An 11,818-nucleotide genomic window follows, 5' to 3' on the forward strand; every position below is an offset into this window, starting at 1 on the left:
ATTTAAAAAAAAAATAGATAAATTACGGTCACCTGAAAATATTCCTGTTTTTAAAGAGTTAGTTCACCCAAAAATGAAAATTCTGTCATTAATTACACACCCTCATGTCGTTCAGACCTTCGTTCATCTTCGGAACACAAATTAAGATATTTTTGATGAAATCTGATGGCTCAGTGAGGCCTCGATTGAAACTTTCAGTTCCCAGAAAGGTACTAAAGACAGTTCATGTGACTACAGTGGTTCAACCTTAATATTATAAAGCGACGAGAATATTTTTTGTGCACCAAAAAAACAAAATAACGACTATATTCAACAATATCTAGTGATGGGCGATTTTAAAACACTGCTTCGAATCTTTTGTTTCGAATCAGTGGTTCTGAGCGCCAAAGTCATGTGATTTCAGCAGTTTGACACGCGATCCGAACCACTGATTCGAAACAAAAGATTCAAAGCAGTGTTTTGAAATCGCCCATCACTAGATATTGTTGAAAAGTCATTATTTTGTTTCTTTTTGGTGCACAAAAAGTATTATTGTCACTTTATAATATTAAGGTAGAACCACTGTAGTCACATGAACTGTTTTAAATATGTCTTTAGCTTTCTGGGCATTTGAAAGTGTAAATTATCTTGCTGGCAATGGAGGCCTCACTGAGCCATCGGATTTCATCAAAAATATCTTAATTTGTGTTCTGAAGATGAACGAAGGTCTTATGGGTTTGGAATGACATGAGGGTGAGTACTTAATGACATTATTTTCATTTTGGGTGAACTAACCCTTCAAATATTCTGGAATTACAGGTTCCTGTTATGGCTGTTGGAAGGTCTATTGTTGCATATTCTTTTGAAAGACAGGGTAAACACTGTTCACATTAGAACAGGTCCTTTTACAACAACACACAGTTAAATTAACTACCATGAAGAAAGATAACATTGGTAAATATATACATGTTCCCACCCTGAAGATCCTGCATTAAGCAATTTCTCCAATCATAAAAGTAAGTGTGAATTTCAAAAACCTTAAAGAGTGACTCAAACACTTACTGACATGCCATGAATGTGGATAAACAGGTTAACAGAACTGTAAGAATGGGACTATTTGTCAGATTCACATTTGTTCACATAGTGCTGTCATAAATTAAAAAAGCTCACAATGTAAGTCACTGACTAAAATTAAAACCACCGCCAAATGTTTCTAAGACTATTTTTTTTTTATATACTTGTACATAACCTTTAGCATTCTGACAATAAAACTTGTCAATCCTCCTCCACTCTCTTTCTTTTGATGACACACCCCATCCTCCAATCATCACGGATCCGGTCTAGCTAACTGTGTGCTGAACAGAAGACTACAAACCTAATTCTCCAAAGAATCTTTGGTTTAAGGTGCCACTGATTGCTCAAGTGAAATGGAGCAACAAGAAACTTGATAAGCGCTCAACAAGGTTGAGTTATACTGTATGAGCAAACAGACAATTACCTGAGAGTAATATCTTATGTTTGCATAAGCATATACACTGGAAGTGCAAAATGAATAATGAATTTAAATAACATGAAATGTTCAAAGCAGCGTTGGGGGTAACGCATTACAAGTAACGCGAGTTACGTAATCAGATTACTTTTTCAAGTAACTAGTAGTCTCGCGTAGCCAGACCGTCAGACTGACATGTAGCGCAACCAATCACAGTTCGTAGTTGATACTGGTAAGCGCTCATTGTCACAGTTGTAAACACAACAGAGTTCTTCTTCCACAAAGATGTTTGGCGTCACAGCCTTTGTTTCCAGGCGGACTGTTAAAGAACACGACAGACAAGTTTCTGGACATCCTGTAGAATTCAACAAACCAGATGACTCCGAAAATCCTTAAGTGTTTCCAGTTAAGTGTGCCATATGCATCAGACGTTCAGCCAACAGCCCGTGGGCATGACGTCTGAGGCTGAGACTATTAGTAAATGATCACATTACTTTTTAAATTTACAACAAAATATCTGAGTTACTTTTTTTCAAATAAGTAACACTTTGTTTCCCATGTATTAACGGACACCTCCTGTCCCAGTGTTGAAAGAAATCAATAGTAAAGTGCAGAGGCATTGTGTGTGCTGTGTAAACATGATGGTTATTGTAGTTTGGACCAGGGGTGTTTCCTCCGAGGAGGCAAGGGAGGCAGTGCCTCCTCAAAAAATTAGGATGAGAAAATAATCCATATTATAAAAATAAAACAACGCAAATATTACAGAATGTGACAATAAAAAAAGTGTACAAGTCACTTGTTTTTCTAAAGGAACACTGTCCAACAGTGACACCCGCAGGTGAAGTTACAGCGGGAGTCCGCGTCTCTCGTGCCTCCTCCTCTCCCCTCATAGAAAATCAATAGACCCCCTAAAGCGTGCGGTGGGTTTTGTGGGGGGGTAATAGAGAATGAATAGGAGAAAGTCACGTGAGAGTCGCGCTATGATTGGATATGATTGGTTTGTGCGATAAATCCCGCCTCTTGTTTTCGTGCGCGTTCCGCGAGTCAGTCTGAATGAACAAAATAATGGCGTCAATGGGAAGACTAATTAAAAAGTAAGTAAACAGCTCAGCCACTTAGATATCACCGCTTTATTTTATTCAAAATCAAACTTGAAAAGACCTGAAAACATGACTGCGGGGGTTTTAGTGAACTATCAGCTTGGTGAAATTAAAGATAAATCTTCGTGTCTGTGTTTACCGAGCATGACTGATGATCCGAAATAAGTTGACTATTAAAAAGAACAGCTGAAAATCAATACACAAATAAAAAATATTGTTTAAATTGTTACTGCCTTTAGTTATTTTGTAATAAATGTAAAAATGCTTGAAACACTAACTTGATGAGATTGACTTTTATTAAATAGAACATTAATGTAAAAATACAAAATAGAATTGTATTTGGTTTCTTTTTTTTTCTTTTTTGATGTAATGTGAAAGTAATGTTCATTTAACGAGGAAAATGTGCCAAGTAACGGACATGAATTTACATTTGATTTATAAAAAATTAAAAATAAATAAACTGTGAGGTCATTGATTGCCTTCTCATTTCAGAACACCACTGCACGCCACTGGTTTGGACTAAATGTGAACATGCATTTACTCATCTCACTTGCACAAAAAAAGATTCAGTATTCCTCAAAATGAATAAAAACAGTGAAACTCAGAATATTACACAAACCTGCAAGAGTTAAATAAATTACACAAATATACTTTATGTATTTAATCTCTTTTTTCAGGGCTGTATGGTATCAGGTTGGTGCTGTGGGCCCCCCTCAGCTGTTTCTTGTCCACCTTGGTTGAAATCTCGCAACCCCAACCCAACCCCAACACCAACCCGGCCCCGAAAATGAGCAATGAACTTAATTAAAAGGAAATGTGCAAAGCATGACCTCCTTAACTATTGAGTTTTCAGTTTTGATAACTGACAAACGTTTTTACAAAAAACAAGTCTTTTTTCCACATTAGTCTTAATTACACATTTATTTAGTGCATTGTTCATAAAGCAGCACATCCATACCTTTTTTATGAAACATATGTAACATATAACAAAGTCAAAAAGGGTTTGTAGAAACAAATATACACAATCCCATCCAAAACATTTTTCCTGAGAGAACTCCATTAGACTTCTGAAATCCCTTCACAGGGCAACTGCGCACAACTTCCTATAAACAGACAAGCAAAAAGGCTTATTGTAAAAAAGAAAACATTCTGATTTGTGATTTTAACAACATAACTGTTACAGGTCATTTAGGCTACGATCATAATCAATGGAATAAATTAAAATCAACCACTCTTACTTTGCCTCTTCCACGGCTACATCCACAAATTTGCAGATCTTTACATCTCTCTCTAGAATGCTTTGTTTCAGACCCTGAATCTCCTCCTCAGCTTTCTTCTTTTCAGCTTCTTGGTCTTCTGCAGAGTAACAAGGGAGACAAAAACGTTGACAATGAGCATTATATTATCCACAAACCTTCTGACACTACAGTACTTTAGTTCAAATAAAACCCCAGAAATAAGATTAACTCATATTTACCCTTTAGTTTCTTAAGTGCGTCTTTTGCTTCATTGCTCTTCTTCTCTAATGTACCCTGAAACGAAGAGACAGACAGAGAAAGGCTGTGTGAGAGCAGTTATATGCTTATGGTTTATACAGTATGGGCAGACAAAAACAGGAACACAGAGAACACTGTAATAGACCTGTCACCAAACTTGATTTGCATAAATGCTGTAAAACATCCACTGTGGTGATGTAATACAATACTGTAAAGAATCCTGAAACATTTTCACATATTGCACATTCCAACTATCAAGAGACACAGAGATGAAATGTGCTATATTTTAGGAACCATTCAAAGTAGAGCAAATAGATGACTAAAAGACTAACTATATTGTTCAAAATGTTTAAAAATGCTTTTGAAAGAAGTCTCTTGCTCACCAAGGCTGCATTTGTTTAAAAATACAGTAAAAACATATTGTGAAATATTATTGCAATTTAAAATAACTATTTTATATTTAACATGTTTTATATTGTAATTTATTCTTGTGCTGGCAAAGCTAAATTTTTAGCATCATTACTCCAGTCTTCAGTGTCACATGATCCTTCAGAAATCATTCTGATATGCTGATTTGATGCTCATCAAGCTTTTTTATTATTATTGTCCATGTTGAAAACATTTGTGCTGCTAATGTTTTTGTGGAAACTGTGATAGTTTTTTCTTTGATAAATAGAACATTCAAAAGAACAGAACAGATTCTGAAAAATAATCTTTTTGTGACATTGTAAATGTCTTTACTGTCACTTTTGATCAATTTAATGCATCCTTGCTAAATAAAAGTATTAATTAAAAAATATATAACTGACACCAACCATTTGACAGCTAGTGTACACAAGTGATCAAATTAATATATTGAATTTTTCCTTTTTTTTTTAAGCAATACTTTCTAATCATCATTTACTACTATAATAATAATGATGATAATAATAATAATATAAATGCAATGTATTTGATTCAGAAATGGCAACTACAGTGGAGGCTGTCTATTGGCTCTTTTTTACTTATCTTGATAAGCTGCAAAACTGGAAGTACAAATTTCTTTCCATGTTTAAACAGTGAATGCAGCTGAATTTAATGTGTTTTATATATTTGCATATTTAAACCTCATTATCAGCTTTGTTGGTTTATTTAAACATATCATAATAGCTTGCAAATGTATGACATTCAACAAGTCAACAATACAAAAAATTGTGCCCTACTGGCAAGCAGTCACATCTCAAAACTAGATACTGTTACGGTTTCAAAACTTGTTTTATATGATCATATAGTGTGGAAAAATAATCATTCTGTATCACTATTTACACAAAAACATTAGCAGCACAGCTGTTTTCAACATTAATTATAATACAAAATGTTACTGGAGCAGCAAATCAGCATATCAGAATGATTTCTGAAAGATCGTGTAACACTGAACACTGGAGTAATGATGCTGAAATTTCAGCTTTGCCATCACAGGAATAAATAACATTTTAAAATATATTAAAATAGAAAACAGGTATTTTTAAACTGCAATAATATTTTTCCTAATCAAATAAATGCAGCCTTGGTGAGCATAAGAGACTTCTTTCAAAACTTTTTTTTTTTTTTTTTTTTTCAAATCTTACCAACCCCAAACTTTTAAAAAGCAGTGTATATAGAGCATGTGAATATAGCATTTCACACCGCAGGAGATCAACTTCTCAGAAGTATTTAATGTCACCTACCCTCATTTCACAGACAAAAGAGCAAAAAGGAGTTGCTGCATGCGAAGGCAGAGAAATAAATCAGCACAAATGAATTTGATCCAACTAATCCGAGTTTGTGATTGATCTAAACTCTGATTTAAATCAGAAAATCACTGTAAAGCTCAACTGCTTCAATATTATTTACATTACCTTCTCAGCATTGCAGGTGCTGAGTTCCTTTTCAGATTCAGCAGTGCCTTTCTTAATGTCATCCTTCTGTTTTTTGAGCTGATCCCTCTGTGTGGTCAGAGCACTAAGCTTTTTATTGATCTCCTCCACTTTCGTCTTAGTTGCCATGATTCCATCCTCCTTCAACTTCACCTGTTCACCAGAAACAACGATGCGTGTTTTCAGGTTGCGAATGTTGAGCTCCTGCTGTACGGCCTGGTAGACTATAATCAGCAGCGCACATAAGGCCAGGAAAACCATTGCCGTTATGCCTCTCATCCTGAGGGAATAAAGGTAGGAAGAGAGAGGAAGAGAAGACCAAAAGAGTTCCTCAGCGGACAGCTGATTTCGTTTTCTCTCTTTCTCTCTCTCTCTGTGTGTGTAGACACAGTCACTTGATTCTCATGGCAGTAGCGCCTATGCTGTTGAATGAAACTGACGCAACTCCCTGTCCTGTGTAGTTCCAGAAAACCTTTCGATCTGAGCCAGAGACAGGTTAGCCTGTCTTACCTGTATAACTGGATGTCTGGGTTTAAGCAAACAAATATATGTATGTATGTGTGTGTGTGTGTGTGTGAGATAGAGAAACCTCATCACTTCCTTGATACTGTTGCTGTGATCCCTGACCAACTTTTCCACTCTCTCCACCCACCTTTGTTTTATCAAAGCAAAATAGGAAAACAATATAGCAGAATCCCACTAACTCTCTCTCTCTCCCTCTCTCTCTGTCTCTCTCATGAATGTTGTTCGTTCCCATCAAATTATATATATATAGGTCTATATATCTTATATACTAAATATAAGAAACAATCCTCCCTTTATCTCTCACACAAAAACCGAACGGGGGGAATTAAGGGTTACAGGTGTGGCATTATAAAACTCTGCGAATTTAGTAAATCATTACAAGGTCATTAAACAGGATGAACCGGGATACTGTTGCGTGACTTAACCAACATGTCATACTGTCGTCTGAGTATCGAAACACCAGCCAGGATTAACAGCTAGGTGCTCACCTGGGTCGTTGAGGATTCAATACTCTACTGTGAAGGCTTGGCTCGGCAGATGTTAAAATTATTTTGTCCATCATTGTACTTGGATTTCAATTCAAGTGACAAGTTTCAGGCGTGGCTAAATAGAAGAATTTCTTCGACGTCTGACAATACTTCTATCATAAGCGACCTGGGCGTGCGAAGTTGTCGTAACAGAACCCGTCAGAACAAGCGTCACCAACTCACTGAACCGACTCATTGAACGAGGAATCATTTCTGTCGGACTCGAATGTGTCCGATTCATGAGGGCTTGACTGAAGTTAGCAGAATGTTAAATAAACGTATTGAAAATAGGCCTATGAGAGATTTATGAACACACATACAAAAGTTTGTTTCATTAAGGCAAGACATACAGGCCAAAAACAGTTTTTCTTATCTGTGTTCTGAAGGTTTTTACAGATGGTTTGTTCATAACATTTATTCCTAAAACATGGTGATTTTTTTTTTAATGGAGTGATAAAAGGAGGCAGCCTATCCAAAACCCCCTTTGGTAAAAACCTATAACTCTAATATGTCAACAAAATAAAACAGAAATTTTGAACCGGCTTTGCTCAGATTTCTGTTCTCGAGATTTAGGCAAATTCGTGCATATTTAATTAGAAAATGCCTCATTTGCATGTTTAAACATAATATTTAAGAAAACTTGTAATACAAACACATTTTTTTAGTGTCTTTTTTTAGCTAATAGATGTAGCTACATTACATGGCTGCAACATATGGCTTTTGTAGTCGAGAGGTAAAATAATTGCTGAATCAGTTTAACCGGTCCTTGAAACGAACTGTTCGAAAGAACCGATTCGGGGAGATGACTCGGACTTTCCATCAAACGTAACGTCTTACGTCGTGCTTTTTGTCTGTACGCCAATGCGTTCGTGGGGTGGGCGTGGTTTTTCACAGGTGTCACAGGTGTAGCGTCGTCTCCACTCATTTCAAGCGTCGCTCAGGTGAACAGGGATTTAAAAAAAAAAAAATCAAACCAGGAAGAAAGCTATTTGATGATAGTTAAATTGTTTTTATTTTGCATATTTTAACATCTATCTCTGTTAATATCACCGAGAACACACAGTGTTTGCTCTTTAACATAATGCCCTAGCCTTCGTCGTGTGGGAGGGGTTTGTATCTGCGACAGGTAACTCTGATCATCTGTACACCTGCACACGAGAGAGAGACAGGATCTGAATCCGGTCCATCTTCCTCTTGAGTCCTCCATCATGAAGTTTCCTGCCATGCTCTTGGGTTTTGTCTTGGTGTGTAGTCTGGGCATCGCTGGCTACATCCATACCAGACGGAAGCAGGAACTGCAACTGAATAAACAGGCTTCATTTCTAGATATTAAGTTCAGAGTGACCAGGGATGTTCTGGGAGAATACCAAGATCAGCTGATCCAGTCCAACGCACAGATAGAAAATACCAAGAAAGAGATGGATACTCTAACCAAAGACCTGTCCCAAGTTAAGACCGTAGTAGAGCAGAAAAAGAGTGACGCTGCTGCCTGTAATGGAGACAAGGTGAGTTGTGATGTTTTATTTTTATATGCTCTCAACAATTAATCCTTCCATCCAGCCATTGTAACTGCAATGTCTCAGCTGTAGGCCTAAGTGACACCTGGGGTTTATTTTAACCGGTTTAATTTTTTCTTCTCCAGAAACGATTCACAGATGAAATTGCTGCTTCAGAGACAGAGAAGAAACATATCCAGGGTGAGTTTATTTTCAGTTTTAAAAGGAATACAGTGTGGAAATGACTTAAAGATTGACTAAAAGTAATATGGAGTAGAAAACAGCTATTTATTTTCACCTTGCGTTGTATCTCGGATTAATACATTTGTCGCTCATTGTAAAGCCCATGACAATACTGCCTCCCTGCGGCAACAAATGCAAGTCCGTCGTGCCTGGATAAATGCCAGATAAATAATGATACATATTGTTAGTCGTTGAGCATTGAAATTGCACAATTGATGTCAATAGCCTACATAATTGCTAATTTTATCATTGTTTGCTGTACTTGGACCTGCTTGTACATGGAAAGCAATGTTGTGTGTGTGTGTGTGTGTGTGTGTATGTATATATATGTATATATGTATGTGTGTGTGTGTGTGTGTGTGTGTGTGTATATATATATATAAATATTAGACATTTTTCTGTTTTTCTGTTCCTAGATGAGATGGTCAAGGAAAAGTCCCAATGGGAAACTGAGGTTGCTTCTCTTAAAAAACAACTGGAGCAGCAGAGCACACTTTGCAAGTACATCGACAAGACCTCCGAGGAAGGAAAGTGAGTGAATTTGTATAACAGAATAATTTGTTATAGATCTCCAATCTCATTTAACTGTCAGATCATGTGTGAAGTTAGTTGAACTTGTTGATTGGTCATTGACAATCATTCTGTGATCAGTTCAGAATGTACATATGAACCTGAAGCCTTTAAATGGGGATTTTACATTGTTACTTATTTCAACTTTAAAATGGTTTAAAACTTAAAATTGATTTAAATAGGAAATTCATTTCTGCTGAGCATTAACATTGCTTAACAATACTCCTTTTTACTTCTCCAAGGAAACTGTGTAACATAATTGACGAGCCACAAAAGCCAGAGGCAAAGCCCAATGAACCAGCAGCAAATGAAGCCAAAGCTGAACAACCGAAACCTGAGGGGAAAAAAGCTGAAGCGCCAAATGCCGAAGCGCCAAATGCCGAACAGCCAAAAGTAAATGCTGTGTGAAGGAAAACCAAGTGGATTGAGTATGTGTGTGTTAGGGACACGGAGAACAATACCACGTCAGTGTCCACAGCTGAACTGTATGGGAAGATTAGCTAAAGCTGTACATCTTGCTTGGGTTGATCTCCAGCATTCCACAGGCATCTCTGAATGACAGACAGACTTTCTCAACTATGGGTTTGAAGTTTGACTGACAACATCACAAGGTCTGCCATGTTCCTGCTCTGTTCTCTCAAAAATAAATTGGTTTATAAGGAATATGGGATGATACAACTGATATATGCATATCTGCTATATATCAGTTGCAGTTTGTTGTTCACTTTACCCACAATTAAGTTATGAAATTTTCTTTGATCAACCTTTTTTTTTTTTTTTTCGTCATCATTCTTTACTTTCTGGGTGTGTTTGTATTTTTAATATTTGTTTTGTTTTTTTGTTTTTTGCCCTTGTTACAGTGTCATTATGACCCTCCCTCAGGCTCAAGCGTACATGCCCGCTTGTATCGACCAATGGGAAAGCTCTGACCCTCTTACTGTCGCTCCTAATTATCCTCGCTCTATTACCCCACTTACTATCTTTATGTAGTCCTGACAACAACAAGCTTAACCAATCAGAGCCTTCAGTGGAGCAGTTATGAGTTGCTCTTCAGTGTCCTTTGTTATAAGTTTTGGTTTTATGCTGAAATATTGTGATGTTTGATGTAAAAATAAAAGCAGAGTTTGGTTGGACATTTCTTTTTATGTATTCTTCCAGTAAATGGATGTTTACTGTTATTTAAAACATTTGCCTAGTCATTTTAATCTACTCTTAATCTCAAATAGCGTCTTAACTGAGTTTGTCGTTCTAGGTTGTTTAACCAGTTTGATGGGTAAAAGTAATGTTACAATAGGTTTTTTTCAGGTGACATGCAGTTTGCGACGTAACATAATATACAGCACCACCTTCTGACAAATCCTTGGCAGTAATTATACAGTTATGTCATTTTAATAAGGTTTTAAAGGAATATTTGGGTTCAGGAGAACAAAAAATAGCACTTCAACTGCCCTTTACCCTCTTCAGGCTGTGGGTATAAAGATCCTTCCATACCTGGAGGACTGGTTGATCTGTGCACCAAGCCGTCACCAGGTCTTATCAGATACTGTTATCAACCTGTAGGGGAATTTTACAGTTAAAGACCCAAAAGACCAGATACTGTATGATGAATGAAGACCCGGAGTTAGAGTTTTACTGAAGAATAGTTTGCAGTTTCATCAGCAGAAGGTCATCTGACTGACCTTAAAGCCCCTGTGAAATCAAAATTAAAGTTTTTAGCTTTTAGTATGAAATGAATATGTTAGCTTTAATGTTATGAATAAGCTGGTGTGTTCCAAAACAATGACAAAATTCGCATTTAGGAGATATAAGCATTCAAAACTTACAGTCTCTCACTTCCGCTAAAATGGATCACAGATTTTCATGACATCACATCGCACTTCAGTTTCTCGTCAGATCTACTGTCCAATCAAATGCTCTCTAGAATCTGAAGTCCCGCCCCCTCCTACACTATAAACAGATGCTGAAGCTGCGGCTGAAATCGATCATTTGTTCACACATTTAGTAGTTTCTATTATGGTGAATGATACATATAGCGCACTATATAGAGGATAGGAAACGTTCCAGACAGTGTAATGCTTTCCAATGACATGAATGAAGTCTGTTTTCGTGTTAGTGTCACATGAACCGCCGCAGCGTGAGCACAGTCTGCTCTGGTCCAGAGACACGAGAGGACAGAGCAGATCATACGTGCGATGGCACAGACCACAAAACATTCAGACACATTTGAATTCTACAAACAAAGCTATATTTTAAAGCAATATGGAGGAGAAACGGTTAGAAATTAGAAGGAAGCCAAAGCTTTACCGAGCTCAGTGGCTCTGGCCGAGCTGTGATATAAATCTATTCTAAACACTATTGGCTATTTTAAAAAGGGGGCGGGGCTGGTCGATATGTCCTGTCCTGTCTTCCTGTTTCAGTTGAAATTACGTCAACACATTGAATTATGCTGCACGTTCCAAGGCACTTCAGTGGGCCTTTAAAGCTGCAGTCCGTAAGTT

General features: G+C 37.0%; 2 protein-coding genes across 2 annotated transcripts; one reads left to right on the forward strand and one right to left on the reverse strand.

The window, feature by feature from the left end:
- Window positions 1–3,470: 3,470 nt before the first annotated feature.
- On the reverse strand, window positions 3,471–7,168 carry si:dkey-87o1.2 (uncharacterized protein LOC796684 homolog). Its single transcript, XM_051866543.1, has 5 exons — window positions 6,973–7,168; window positions 5,942–6,239; window positions 4,046–4,100; window positions 3,807–3,924; window positions 3,471–3,671 (listed from the first exon to the last, which is right to left on the reverse strand). Exons 1-5 carry the CDS (start codon window positions 7,044–7,046, stop codon window positions 3,647–3,649), a joined length of 570 nt encoding a protein of 189 aa, XP_051722503.1. The 5' UTR covers window positions 7,047–7,168; the 3' UTR covers window positions 3,471–3,646.
- Window positions 7,169–7,887: 719 nt separating this feature from the next.
- On the forward strand, window positions 7,888–10,453 carry zgc:174935 (uncharacterized protein LOC796019 homolog). The gene is made up of 4 exons (XM_051866422.1): window positions 7,888–8,516; window positions 8,654–8,708; window positions 9,167–9,281; window positions 9,563–10,453. Exons 1-4 carry the CDS (start codon window positions 8,220–8,222, stop codon window positions 9,726–9,728), a joined length of 633 nt encoding a protein of 210 aa, XP_051722382.1. The 5' UTR covers window positions 7,888–8,219; the 3' UTR covers window positions 9,729–10,453.
- Window positions 10,454–11,818: the final 1,365 nt, after the last annotated feature.

The sequence above is a fragment of the Ctenopharyngodon idella genome, chromosome 16 (genome assembly GCF_019924925.1).
Source record: "Ctenopharyngodon idella isolate HZGC_01 chromosome 16, HZGC01, whole genome shotgun sequence".
NCBI lineage: Eukaryota > Metazoa > Chordata > Actinopteri > Cypriniformes > Xenocyprididae > Ctenopharyngodon > Ctenopharyngodon idella.